This window comes from Carassius carassius, chromosome 2 (assembly GCF_963082965.1).
Source record: "Carassius carassius chromosome 2, fCarCar2.1, whole genome shotgun sequence".
In the NCBI taxonomy this organism is placed as follows: Eukaryota; Metazoa; Chordata; class Actinopteri; order Cypriniformes; family Cyprinidae; genus Carassius; species Carassius carassius.
In genome coordinates this window covers 32,450,587-32,465,410 of record NC_081756.1, presented here as the reverse complement: position 1 = coordinate 32,465,410, position 14,824 = coordinate 32,450,587, and the positions used below count along the sequence as shown (strand labels likewise).

At 35.7% G+C, this 14,824-nt stretch overlaps 1 protein-coding gene across 2 annotated transcripts; it reads right to left on the bottom strand.

The window, feature by feature from the left end:
• Nucleotides 1-5,943: 5,943 nt before the first annotated feature.
• Nucleotides 5,944-14,275, bottom strand: wdr93 (WD repeat domain 93). Of its 2 annotated transcripts, XM_059503824.1 has the most exons (16): nucleotides 14,217-14,275; nucleotides 13,422-13,690; nucleotides 13,104-13,305; nucleotides 12,929-12,993; nucleotides 12,764-12,842; nucleotides 12,585-12,658; nucleotides 12,385-12,469; nucleotides 12,113-12,302; nucleotides 11,205-11,275; nucleotides 10,979-11,062; nucleotides 10,720-10,851; nucleotides 10,353-10,557; nucleotides 10,002-10,062; nucleotides 9,615-9,771; nucleotides 8,979-9,168; nucleotides 5,944-6,030 (listed from the first exon to the last, which is right to left on the bottom strand). In XM_059503824.1, exons 2-16 carry the CDS (start codon nucleotides 13,677-13,679, stop codon nucleotides 5,955-5,957), a joined length of 1,929 nt encoding a protein of 642 aa, XP_059359807.1. In that variant the 5' UTR covers nucleotides 13,680-13,690; nucleotides 14,217-14,275; the 3' UTR covers nucleotides 5,944-5,954. The 2 variants fall into 2 exon arrangements, with proteins under 2 accessions (XP_059359807.1, XP_059359797.1); XM_059503814.1 differs by having other exon boundaries at nucleotides 12,585-12,842.
• Between the last annotated feature and the right edge of the window lie 549 nt (nucleotides 14,276-14,824).

Here is a 14,824-nt window from a genome sequence, read left to right as displayed (position 1 = left end):
ATATTTTTTAAAATAGAGATAAGTCTCTTTTTAACTTGATATGTTCATGCGTATGTCCGCTTGTTTATTTGGTTTATCAGAATACAAAATTGTATAGTGGAATGGATATTATAGTGATATAACACGGTACGTGTGGTTTATGATTAAATGTATAGGGTAGTCACAATTCAGATCACTTAAAAACTAAATTTAATTAAAAAAATGTACGTGCATGCAGCATTTTAGTGTGTGGTGGTACTGTAGGTGTACGGTTAAAATAAATAATTAAACAGCTTTTTGAAAAAGATATGATATAAAGATGGATATAAAAGGTTTTAAATATAGCCTAATATAGAAAATGTTTTGCAACGATTAATGTGAAATGAATTTAACTGAATTGTGTCAACGACACATCCGGGTTCCTCAATAGACCATATTCTTTGTTCTGTTTAATTATATATTTTTTCCGATCCTGGTAAAATGTATATTTTTAGTGATGACTAAAACTAATGTAAATGTTTTGTTTTATATTGTTTGCGAATGTATAATGTGTTTATATTCATTAAAAGAAGAAAATAAGACTTGGAGACGAATGAATGTATGAGAGGGAGAGAGAGAGAGAGAGAGAGAGAGAGAGAGGGGTACAAGAGATGCTAGCCGCGCACCAACCGTAATTCATAGGTGAACCGTCAGAAAACTGTCAAAACACGGTACTCCTGCGTGAGATACGTTAGTTTTAATTAGCAATGGCTTTTGAAGATATTGTGATTTTGTAGTAAATTCGGACGAGTGTGCACTGTAGCGTGCAGACGTAGACAGTGGGACACAGAGGGTCAGGATCAAAGCTGATGTGAAAACAGCTTCTTCTGCCCCCTAAAAAAATGGATCTTGTTTTATCTGAAACAGTCGGTTTCACTATATTTTTTATCAACGTTTCGTGTATAACCTTTTTAAAAGAACACAATGTTTTTCAACCTTAGTTAAATTGCTTTTAGATTATGTATATTATATAAAAGATAGAATATAAAGAACGGCATGTTTTTCAACTTTAGCATGATAATTAATTATATTATATAAATTATATAAATATTATATAAATTATATAATGTTTTATATATAAATGTGAAATTACTAAAATGTTTTCAACTTTAGCATGATGATTATTATATTATATAAATTATAGGCTGTTTTATATATAAATGTGAAATAACTGAAATGTTTTTCAACCTTAGCATGATAATTAATTATATCATATAAATTATATAATGTTTTATATATATATATATATATATATATATATATATATATGTGTGAAATAACTGAATGTCACATATATGAAATAACTAAAACGTTTTCAACTTTAGCATGACAATTATTATATTATATAAATTATAGAATGTTTTATATATAAATGTGAGATAACTGAATGTCACATATATGAAATAACTAAAATGTGTTTTAAAACTTTAATTAATTATATTATATAAATTATAGAATGTTTTATATATAAATGTGAAATAACTGAATGTCTCATATATGAAATAACTAAAATGTGTTTTAAAACTTTAATTAATTATATTATATAAATTATAGAATGTTTTATATATAAACGTAGAACACACCGATCCCATTTATACACGGCTCAGGAATGTAATGGGAGGGGGAGACACACACACACACACACACACACACACACATAACCGTATAACTGGCACAAACTTCAAACAAGCTAACTGACACAAAGTTCAAACAGCTTCTGTCAAAACCACATGATCGATGCATCGGGAGGGTTTCCTAAAACCATGATCTAGAACTAACTAGGGCAATAGGGTAAAACTTTCTGTCAAAACCACATGATCGATGCGTGGGGAGTGTTTCCTTTACCGTTTAAACTAGCCGTCAAAAACTATAATTTAGTACTAACTAGGTCAATAGGGTAAAACTTTCTGTCAAAACCACATGATCGATGCGTGGGAAACGGTCATAGGTTAGCCCCTGAACTCATTCCGGAAGTTCAACCCATCCATCATAAGGTCACCGGAAGTTCAACCTGTCAAAAGGTCAAAGGTCAAAGTCATAAATCATCATGACATAAGCAGTAGAATATATACTACTCTTCTGGTATTCGTTATAGTCTGCCTACACTTAAAAACAATCAGTATATATATATATATATATATATACAGGTGCTCGTCATATAATTAGAATATCATCAAAAAGTTGATTCCACTGACTGTGGAAACTTTACACTGGCCCTCAAGCAACGTGGACTGTGTGCCTCTCCTCTCTTCCTCCAAACTCTGGGACCCTGATTTCCGAAGGAAACATAACTTTGGACCACTCAGCAGCAGTCCAGTCCTTTTTGTCTTTAGATGCTTCTGACGCTGTCTGTTGTTTAAGAGTGGCTTGACACAAGGAATCCGACAGCTGAAACTCATGTCTTGTATATATCTGTGCGTAGTGGTTCTTGAAGCACTGACTCTAGCTGCAGTCCACTCTTTGTGAATCTCCCCCACATTTTTGAATGGGTTTTGTTTCACAATCCTCTGCAGGGTGCGGTTATCCCTATTGTTTGTATACTTATTTTTCTACCACATCTTTTCTTTCCCTTTGACTCTATATTAATTTGCTTGGACACAGAGCTCTGTGAACAGCCAGCCTCTTTTGCAATGACCTTTTGTGTCTTGCCCTCCTTGTGCAAGGTGTCAATGGTCGACTGTCAAGTCAGCAGTCTTCCCCATGATTGTGTAGCCTACAAAACTAGACTGAGAGACCATTTAAAGGCCTTTGCAGGTGTTTTGAGTTAATTAGCTAATTAGAGTGTGGCACCAGGTGTCCTCAATATTGAACCTTTTCACATTATTCTAATTTTCTGAGATACTGAATTTGGGATTTTCCTTAGTTGTCAGTTATAAACATCAAAATTAAAAGAAATAAATATTTGAAATATATCAGTCTGTGTGTAATGAATGATTATAATATACAAGTTTCACTTTTTGAATGGAATTAGTGAAATAAATCAACTTTTTGATTGTATTCTAATTATATGACCAGTATATAAATGTATATATACCAGTTTTACAAATCAGGACGTCCCCCAAAGGGAGGTTTTTGGAGATTTTGTCAGGTTTAGATCACTTTTGGGTACAAATTTGCCCGCTCAGATTTCTGAGCCAAGTGGATTATGAATGCAGCTTCCAAAAGAGAAAAATAGCCGAATAATGTTTTTTTTTAGATTTGATACAAACACACAGGTGTGATGTAAGGCACGTCACTAGCTGCTAAATTCAAATCTGTGTTCACTGGATGGGGCTGCGCGAGAGACATCCGCGTTTTACTGCGCTGCACTTTACAACCAATCACACATTATCCTTTTGAGCTTATGAATGCAATTGCCAATCAAAGGCAATCAGATGAGTCATCGCTGAAACAACGGAGTGACTGAATTCTGCTCTGGCGAATCAGAAACAACTAAGTGCAAGTATTTACAATTTAAGTAAGATATGCATTTCACAGTGTAAACAGCTTCAGTGATTATAATGGGAGATTTTGAGAGTGTTTGAACTGTGGCTTGACGTCAATGATAATGTTCTCTGATAATCTATATGTTCTTTGCTGAGTCTAGCATGGGGACTTAAATGAGTCTACCCCCCAAGATTACTCTTATAAACGTGCCACATGCAAAAGGTGCTTCAATTTATAACAATGTTTTCAGTATTTCTCAGAGGGCGGGTTTCAAGTATAACTCATTTGAAGTAATGGTGCTTCATATAACATTATCCAGAGAAACAAGTGTTCATGATAAATCCCCTGTGATGTTCGTACTGGCTACTGTATACAGGCCACCAGGGCACCATACAGACTTTATTAAAGAATTTGCTGATTTTATATCCGAGTTAGTGCTGGCTGCAGATAAAGTTTTAATTGTTGGTGATTTTAATATCCATGTTGCTAATGAAAAAGATGCATTGGGATCAGAATTTATAGACATTCTGAACTCTATTTGGGTTAGACAACACGTTTCAGGACCTACTCATTTTCGAAATCATACTCTAGATTTATTACTGTCACATGGAATTGATGTTGATGGTGTTGAAATTATGTAGCCAAGCGATGATATCTCAGATCATTATTTAGTTTTGTGCAAACTTCATATAGCTTAAACTGTAAATTCTACTTCTTGTTACAAGTATGGTAGAATCATCACTTCTACCACAAAAGACTGCTTTGTAAGTAATCTTCCTGATGTAACCCAATTCCTTAGCATATCCAAAAACTCTGGACACTCTCTTTTCTAGCATTTTATAAATAAAAACCAAACACAAAATAAAATCCAGGCCTGGTCCTCTCTCGTCCTTCACTGTCGTCGCTCCTCTTTTGTATCCTTCCGATCTCCTCCGTGGGACTCGAGACTGGTGAGTGGAGCAGGTGTCTGGCTGGAGTCCAATCATAACAAGATAATTTAAACACAATTTTAAAATAAAAAAAATAAAAATACATTTTCAACCCGTAGCATTTAAGAGATACACAAGATAAACCCAAATTAAGAATAAGCCTGAGAAAAGAGGTAGGTTTTAATTGATACTTTAAAAAAGCTTAATGTAGAAGAAGCCTTAATAGTTAGAGGTAGTGTATTCCAAAGTTTTGGAGCATAGACTGAAAAAGACCTGTCGCCTTTTGTTTTCCATCGAGATTTCGGGAAGCCAATGGAGAGAGGCCTGTATAGGTGAAATATGTTCTCTCTTTTTTTGTCCCAGTCAAAAAATGAGCTGCAGCATTTTGGACTAACTGTAATCGTGAAAGTGATGACTGACTAATTCCAGCATACAAGGCATTGCAATCATCAAACCTTGAGGAAATAAAAGCGTGAATTACAGTCTCCAAATCCTTAAAGATAAGGAGGGGCTTTAACTTTCACTTTGAGTATTGTTTTATGCTAATGGTAACCCTGTTTTGTCTTGTATTTTAAAAGTTGAAATTACAATAAAATTAATTTGAAATTGAAGGTTGAAGGCTTTGGCACAGATCACTAAATTCATGCAGCTGATGAATATACGGGCTGTGACCATGCAATCATGCAAAGATTCTATAACCTCACAAAAATACTGCCTCCCCTCTGCCCATGGGCAGTCCACTTAAAGAAGAACAAGTAAAAATGTTCCTAAAAACTGAATAATCAAAATGACATAAAATGGAATGGTCGAGGTTTTTAATATGCCTGAGGAAGCAAAAACTAGTTACACTGATTAATATTGAAGCTCAAATTCAATTAAATTGATGTTCAGCACAAACAGTACAAATGTACTTATCTTGAAATGAGTTGCTTGCCGGAAAAGACTTAAGTGAAGCAAATCTGAAAACCAGTGCCTGGCTCGTCATATGAAATAAATAACAAGAAAAACTGGTGGTGGTGACATTCAGTACAATGTGTGGGAGACGTGTTTAGCTGTGATATTATATGACATTTTCTGACTTTAGAACGGACCATGAGACTGTGCATAACAGATATACTAACAACTATACTGAATTTTGTTTACTTGAACTTTAAGCAGATAACAACTACTTACTGCAACTGAGCTGTAAATGTTGGAAAAATGCTAAAATTAAGTCATAATAAGCTTAATCAAATGCAGATTCCTCATCCATATATAAACATTATATCAAGACAAATGCACATATAAACACATTTGCACTGGCCTGGCTTCATGTAGAAGAGCTGCTTGTGAAAACTGACATGTAATCTCCTAGTAACCCTGAACTGAAATGAACCTTCATTTGAATTTCAAATGTACGGTATTCAATGTTTGTTTTTTTTTTTTGTTTTTCTTTTTATGACAGAAAAATTAAAACATACATTTTTTTTCTGGCTAATTTATTAATGCATACATTTGATTCTCATTAATAAAGAAAAAAATAAGACGCATTCTCTGTCTGTCAGTATGACTTGTCTGGATCTCTTTGTAGTATACGAAGCATCATTTAATATCACGCTTCGAAAGCTGCTCCCATTGGAAAGCCAAATTTCTGTTCCTCTTTTTCCAAGAGTCAGCTCTGCAGACACAAAAGCATTGCACATGTACTCAGTGTTTTAAGTCACAGTCCAAATCATTACTGAGGCAAATTAACACCAAGAACGGTAACTATGAACATCAGGTTTAAAAAAAAATAATAATAAATTCAGATTTTGAATTTGTCCACAACATAAGTAACAACAATAATGACACAGAGGAACAATATCATTGGAATAACTTTCAAGTCACATTTTCTTAAGCCAATGAACGATAAAAACATTAACAGTCATTCAAAATCCTTCATATTTTAAAAACATTATAGTCCATTGGTGTGGACACTAATATAATTATCATACAGTATATAGTTGAATATATATATACACACACACACACAGGGTACAGAAAGTATTCAAACCCACTTAAATTTTTCACTCTGTTATATTGCAGCTATTTGCTAAAATCATTTAAATTAATTTTTTTTCCTCATTAATGTACACACAGCACCCCATATTGACAGAAAAACACAGAATTGTTGACATTTTTGCACATTTATTAAAAAAGAAAAACTGAAATATCACATGGTCCTAAGTATTCAGACCCTTTGCTCAGTATTTAGTAGAAGCACTCTTTTGATCTAATACAGCCATGAGTCTTTTTGGGAAAGATGCAACAAGTTTTTCACACCTGGATTTGGGGATCCTCTGTCATTCCTCCTTGCAGATTGTTGGTGGACGTTGGTGGACAGCCATTTTCAGGTCTCTCCAGAGATGCTCAATTGGGTTTAAGTCAGGGCTCTGGCTGGGCCATTCAAGAACAGTCACGGAGTTGTTGTGAAACCACTCCTTAGTTATTTTAGCTGTATGCTTAGGGTCATTGTCTAGTTGGAAGGTGAACCTTCGGCCCAGTCTGAGGTCCTGAGCACTCTGGAGAAGGTTTTCGTCCAGGATATCCCTGTACTTGGCCGCATTCATCTTTCCCTTGATTGCAACCAGTCGTCCTGTCCCTGCAACTTAAAAAAAAAAAACCCTGCAGCATGATGCTGCCACCACCATGCTTCACTGTTGGGACTGTATTGGACAGGTGATGAGCAGTGCCTGGTTTTCTCCACACATACCGCTTAGAATTAAGGCCAAAAAGTTCTGGTCTCATCAGACCAGAGCATCCTTTAGGTGTTTTTTTAGCAAACTCCATGGGGGCTTTCATGTGTCTTGCACTGAGGAGAGGCTTGCGTCGGACCACTCTGCCATAAAGCCCCGACTGGTGGAGGGCTGCAGTGACGGTTGACTTTCTACAACTTTCTCCCACCTCCCGACTGCATCTCTGGAGCTCAGCCACAGTGATCTTTGGGTTCTTTACCTCTCTCACCAAGGCTCTTCTCCCCCGATAGCTCAGTTTGGCCAGACGGCCAGCTCTAGGAAGGGTTCTGGTCATCCCAAACTTCTTCCATTTAAGGATTATGGAGGCCACTGTGCTCTTAGGAACCTTAAGTGCAGCAGAATTTTTTTTGTAACCTTGGCCAGATCTGTGCCTTGCCACAATTCTGTCTTTGAGCTCTTCAGGCAGGTCTTTGACCTCATGATTCTCATTTGCTCTGACATGCACTGTGAGCTGTAAGGTCTTATATGTGTGGCTTTCCTAATCAAGTCCAATCAGTTTAATCAAACACAGCTGGACTCAAATGAATGTGTAGAACCATCTCAAGGATGATCAGAAGAAATGGACAGCACCTGAGTTAAATATATGAGTGTCACAGTAAAGGGTCTGAATACTTAAGACCACGTGATATTTCAGTTTTTCTTTTGTAATAAATCTGCAAAAATGTCAACAATTATGTGTTTTTCTGTTAATATGGGGTAATGTGTGTACATTAATGAGGAAAAAAAATAATTTAAATGATTTTAGCAAATGGCTACAATATAACAAAGAGTGAAAAATGTAAGGAATACTTTCCGTGCCCACTGTGTGTATATATATATATATATATATATATATTAGGGGTGGGCATAGATAATTTTTTTTTTAATCTAGATTAATCTCACTGTAATCTTGGAATTAATCTAGATTAAAATGGCTCATTTGAATTCTGCCGAAGGCATTCAGAATATGTGTGCTACCCAAATAAAATAATGACTTAAAGTAACGTTAAGTCTTTGAGAATGGGTTTCTCAAGCCATGTGGTGCATTAGACCAGGGGCTCATCTCCTGTTTCCAAAATGCATCACAAACTGCTTGAGAAAGCTGTAAACTAATTCCACATTGCTCAAGGTGCAAACAACCTTACGCCTGTTTCACACATAATCCGTCTGCAGTGCGTATACGTTGCGTATTTTTTTTACGCACACATGTTAACGGATTCCAGCGTTCACGCGGTTGAGGTCTGTCAGTGCGTTCCAGGAGCGTTGCGTCTGCAGCAGTGCAGCAATCGTTTAGGTTACAGTTAGCGGACTGCAAACGCGTCCTGTGTGAAAGCACAATGAGTATGAGTCCGTGCTGCTTCTGCACTACATACGTAACGCACACGAACTGCATACGCACTGCAGGCAGAGTATGTGTGAAACAGGCGTGCGTCTTGTTGAGGTTCATTGGCCTGATAAGAGTCTCACGTTAACGCAGCATGTTAACGCCGATAACAGCCCACCACTATATACATATAAAATTTATGCATTTAGCAGACACTTTTATCCAAAGCAACTTACAGTGCATTCAGGCTATCAATATTTACCTATACTAACTATATATATATATATATATAGTTAGTGTTATATATATATATAGTTAGTGTTATCATTCTTGGTGTGAATGTGCCTTTCTTCATAAATCTTTTTTATGATCTCTTACCATACTCATTTAGTCATATCTAGTAATATAACATTTGATGAACAGCTTGCATGTCACATAGGCTCTCATTTACTAAAAACTGCATAAAAAAAGTTTCTCAAAATTTGTTAATTAATTTTACTGTTTCATACTAAATTACATTTCACCAACCTTTCCTTAAAGTAAAGGTTGCAGGCCTCCTCCAAATCTGAGAGTGTGGCTCTGGTCTCTTTTTCACTTACAGCTGGACACGTGACACGGTACCGATCCATCAGTGTGCATTCTGAAAAGCTGAAGATGAAGAGAGCGCTCTCATCCTTGTTCCTATCAGTCGCCTCCACCAAAGGTGTTTTTCTGTCACCTAAAACAAATCACGTGTGTTACCATGAACATAATACTTTTTAAAATGTCACTCAATAAATAACAAATAATAATAAAAATGTGTCACTGTTGATACGTGGCATCGCAACTTCAACAGTAAATGTAATGTAAAAGTAAATGTAAATAATTGAATAATAAAAAAAGCTCTAGAAATTAGTTTTTTTTAACTTGACCTCTGGGCTTTAAAAAAATGCTCTGTAAAGCCTGAGACATTGTAAAAGAAAGAAAATGTCAGACTGCATGTTTACAAAAAAACAAAAAAAACAATGGAAAAGCAGCACAGCACAATGCAAAAAGGTGTTCTGTGTGAACATCCCCTACAGCAGGAATAAGAGTCAATAATATAATAATACGATATTACATATGAACATGATAGAACGTCATTTGTTGTTTTCAGCCAAATATACTAATTTGTCTGAAGTTTACCTGTAATATATAGTTTTTGTTGGACTGGCTCAAGCAGACACACAGGTTCCCTGAGTGAGCCCAGCACATGAGTTGGGGGCAGGTTTAAGATGAATACTGGTGCGCAATCCTCCGTTTTCCATATGGATACTTGCCCATTTCTCTGCATCAACAAAATCTAAAAACAATTTCAAGAATTAGATACATTTACATGAATGTTCTTGGCAGATACTTTCTTAATTATGTGACTTCAGATCTTGGACTAACTGCAACTACAACAACAACTACAACTGCAAAAAAAACTATTCAAGTAGCTGTCTCAACCATACAGGTATGTACTGTATACACACACACACACATACAGTATATAAATTTCAAAATTATATTATATTCAAAATGGTACAATACCAGAAACTTCAGGAAAGGCACTGGTTCCGCTATAGTGACAGAACTGCCTGGGCCTGCAGGTCTGATAAGAGACAGTCCTTGTATTTATTTCATTCATGTTAATGGATATGACAACATTAATGTGTTTGGTTTTAGCAGGCAAGATCTGCAATGCATGATAATAAATATTTCTATAAGATATGTAGCTGCTACATTTATAGGCAAACATAAATCACATACTGTAACAGCTCTAGACATGTGGAACTGGGGGAGGTAGAGGGTTTCAGAGGGACTGCAGGACCAACTTACAGCAAACACTGAACCTCATTCAGTATTTCTGAACCTGTTTTAATAACTGTGGGTATTTAGTACCTTTCAATAAGTGCAACAGTGCATGTGTCTCCTCCTCTGCCTGCTGTCACACTGTAACATGCCCCACTTCTGCAAGTGAGCACTAACTGTAGTGTGGGTAAAAAGGGATCCTGAAAGAGCTGAGTGACTGATTGACTCTGCAAAAGAAGCTTCATCCTGCAAATGGCACCATCTCCTGGGATCACAATATTGGCATATGGACACCCTGCACCACCAGAAGACAATCAAGGATAAGATTCTTTCCCTCAGTATGATCGGTGTCACATTGTGTTGTGCCTTTATATCATGGTTTATTCTAATAATTGAGTACCACACAATATATATCATAACTAATATCTTAAATCACTAAATATTAAAGCAATCCTACCAAACCGTCTGTCCCATATAGTAACCAGCTGACCGTCAAGTCCTAGAACAACAAACTGTGTGCAAGCACTGATGGCAGAGCAGAGGATTTTCTGAGAATTGGGCCACAAAACATCTGGCCTGGGTTCACTGTCTGATCCAGGAACAGATTAAAATCTAATTTATAAACATGACCAACAAATGTGTCTTTGTAATGTTAATATACTGTATTTTCTTTCTAATCTATGCAATATAAATGTATGAGTCGATGGCTTGAGTACCCTTCTCTTTAAGGGTCTTCAACAGAAGATACTGTAAGAGGTTATAGCTGCCATTCCACCACAGGCACACAGCAATGGGAATATCTACAAAGATATTTCGAAGAAATGTTATTAATGCATATTCAGAGAACTGATTGTACTGTAAATTGTGATCACACACCATTACAGGCTATATTTATCACTGAAAAACATACATGTGAAATCATCTCTTGACTTCATGACTCACCTCTAGCTGCCTCAGCTTCCCCAGGCATTGAATGAAACCCCTCACGCAGTAAGAAGTGACAAGTACAGTTGCTGTAAGAAAAATGAATGTTGTAGTCTGAAAAAATAACCTCTGAAAAAAATAAATACAACTTCTTGACATTTTGTAACCTCTTGTGATTCTAGTGTTTATCTGCACACTTTGCCAAATATTTCACATATGACCAGTTCATCTGCTCCCTATATCCAACTTTTCCATACATTCCATCATTTTAGTTAAATCGCAGCTGCAAATTAACTAAATTAAAAGAAGGCAACAAATTAGTACAACACAGCCAAAATTTACCTAAAACAAGAGAACAAATTAATCTTACATGACCATAAATTAATAAAACTATATTAATTAATAAAAAATATAAAAGATGCGAGAGCAATTTCAGAATTTACGGCCACAATATCTATTTTTGTTCTGCATGTCATGTGTGGGACTCCCTGCTGATTTGTCATTTACATAAGAGCACAACAATTCGGAATTTATCTTAAGGTTGTTTGTCTTACTGGCAAACGTTTTTGCTGCATTGGAGGTTCTAAGCATGATTCGGACTGTAACAGCTCATGTAACGTTCTTGAAAAAGAAACACTGATTTGGAACAAGATTTTCTTTATACTAACAATTTTATTATGAATATTTTTTCATTACAAATTTTACTTTGGGGTGAAATATCACTAATATTAGATGTATTCTTAGAGGTATTGTTGACACTTTCTGTTGGTTGTAAAGATGGATTGTTTTTTACATCTGTATAAAAAGATATTCATAGAATTAGTGTGTTAGTGTGGATAAATTGTCAAAATACTTTTTGGGATGACTATGGTATACCTCTTGAATCAAGTGAAATATTACTTCCAATACTCTTTAATCAAGCCTACCTTGGTCCTTCTGCTTTTTGCTGTAGTGTCATCGCAGAGCTGGAGCTGAGGTACTTCATGAACCTTTTCTTAAATGCTGCATCCTGGTTTTCCCATTGACGACTACTAATGAAGTGATTTTGGCCTGAGCCTATTATAGTGCCTTCCTCCGTCTTCTGCAGGACCTCAGATGGACTTTTCAGAGAGGTGCCTTGAAAACACGAAGAGTAAAAGAAAGACATAACAAACTTCGGAAACAAACTTTTTTTGCAGCAATGATTTAAACTAGATACCTGTAGGGATTTCTGGAGGTTTGATCTTCATGAGTAAGATTACTGGAGACAGTTTGGCTTCTGTGGTCTGTTGGGTTTGTGTAGCCTACAGAAGTGATGGGAAAATATGATCAACTGATTGGAGTAATTTTGCAAACAATGCCAGAAAAATAAATAAATAAAATGTATATATGGTTTTCCAACGTAACTATAGCTGTTACCTGTTTGGTTTCCAGCTCTTTGAGCCACACATCTATTGGGAAGCGATAGACATCCAGCCAAACCAAGCCACTGGCTTCATTGATAATATACCACAACAGCATTAATGAATCAGTAGTACTCACAATTAACTGTATTTTTAGTCTTATATTACATTTCCATATTTTAATAGGAAATTTACATGTCATGACTGCAGCTCCAAAGTCCCCACTTCTAGACACTTCAAATTTTGCACAGATGTTTCTTTGGTTTATATCTTCCTGTGAGAAATGTACCACATAGCTATTACCAATAGAAAACCAACAGCACGCAAAAAAATAAACTCTTAACGGTATTATGAACTCACAGTTTCATTGATGACTTTTATTAAATAAATATTCTCCATGTGATGCACAAAAAGCCGTGCAATACCTTAGGAGAAAAAGATGTATAAAAATATCTATAAATAAATACCGAAAATATAAAATGGTTAGTTTTTAATGTAAATTGTCTAAAAATATCCCACAATCGTAGAAAATTACCCATGTCATCCACTGTGAATAAGAGGTGTGTGGCATTTCCCAGAGAGGCACAAGAGATGCTTGTAATCTCCACTCTTTCATCCTGCCACGTTCTTACACAGGTGAGAGTGGATGTACTGATGACTGACAGACTGTGAGTGTGACCAAGAAACAGGTAAAGTCCATCATCAGAGCTTACAATACTATTAGTTCTGCCTGGAAGCTAAGAACCAAGAAACAAAGAAATCATATGTAAAATGAATATTTTGGACAAATGCATCCAAAGCACATGTGCAAAGGAATATGATGAGGTCATATGAATGTGCATGTTATACATACCTTCATTTCTTTAGTAGCATTCAGCACAGGGATTTGTCTTGCTGCTTCTTCATCCCTCTTGATCTTCTCCTGCTTTGATATAACTTCCCATGCACTGTCAACAAGGTTGTTTAACAGCTTATTGATCACTCTTGCAGACTCCGGTAGATTATTATCAGGCTGCTGCAGATCTGTGTAATAAGACACATCATCATCTTCACAGCTGCTGTAATCTGATGGCTCTGGGATCTCCAAACCTCTTCTGACATTCACAGCCATCTTGTTTACTTCTGTAGGGGAAAAAATAATATGGAACTAAATATGTCAGCAAAATTGACCTGAGAAAAACACTGTGTTTTGCATATGGTACTAAAGTAATATTATGTACCATAATACCATATTTTTATAATTACCTTCCAGTTAGTATTAGATAAACAAAAATGGTGTATAATGGTGTAATCAAACAATACCATGGTATATATATGTGTGTGTGTGTGTGTGTGTATATATATATATATACATATAAGTGATACACCATGGCACTTTCACATTTCTAATGCAAAAATAAATTTACAATACCAAACAAAAAAATTAATAAAGAATAATTCGTTCTAGCAACAAATTTTATAAAAAGTTGTCGGTTGCTATTTTTCATATGTCGGACCTCTTGACCTCCTAAAAGGTTGAAGTCTGATGATTTAGATGGTCAGTGAGATATTTTTGTGAATGCTTAATATATAATCCTACTGTAACGCAACAGTAATCTGAATTAATAATAATAATAATAATAATATCATTATAAACACAACTGCTCACCGATGAAGCGCTCTAGTGGAGTTTTACCGGAATGTTAGGTTGTCATGACGACAAGCCTCCACGGTTGCGATGACTGGAGCGGCGCGCAGTCTGATATAAACACAACTAAATAATAAATAATAAGAGCATGTCACAGTATCTTACAAAAATTTAATTTATATTAAAGTAATTCGATTTTTAAATGTCAGTAATTTTACACAAAATGGCATTAGTGTGATGGGTCTTTCTTTACAGTGACAATGAAGTTTCATGGACATTCAGCAGACATCTACTGCTGACGGACTGAAGCTTGAAGCAGAGAGAGCTCCAGTGCTCAGTTTAGTTTCTGACACCAAGACACACACCGTGAAATCTGCGCCAGTAGATCTGTCCTGCTGACAGTCAAACCTAAACAAGCTTCATGCCGAGTTGAATAATTATGTTAATAATTATTACTATGCTATTTACTACGCCTTAAACCTTTTTTTTTTTTTTTCATTTTCCACTCAGTAAAGTGCGAGACATAACAAGACATAATTTGGAAGCACATGCCTAGCTGAGATTTAAAAAAGGGTTTTCTTTTCTTTTTCAGATAAATCTATAACCTTAGTTCAAGAAATACAGTGAGT

Excerpts from the sequence above, each read along its gene's own strand:
- wdr93 (XM_059503814.1), bottom strand. The coding sequence starts at position 13,679 with ATGGCTGTGAATGTCAGAAGAGGTTTGGAGATCCCAGAGCCATCAGAT. Across the intron at positions 10,063-10,352 it reads ACTGTTGCACTTATTGAAAG|ACCTGCAGGCCCAGGCAGTT; the intron begins GTACTAAATACC and ends GTCTCTTATCAG. Across the intron at positions 6,031-8,978 it reads AACCTTTACTTTAAGGAAAG|AGCTGACTCTTGGAAAAAGA; the intron begins GTTGGTGAAATG and ends TTGTGTCTGCAG.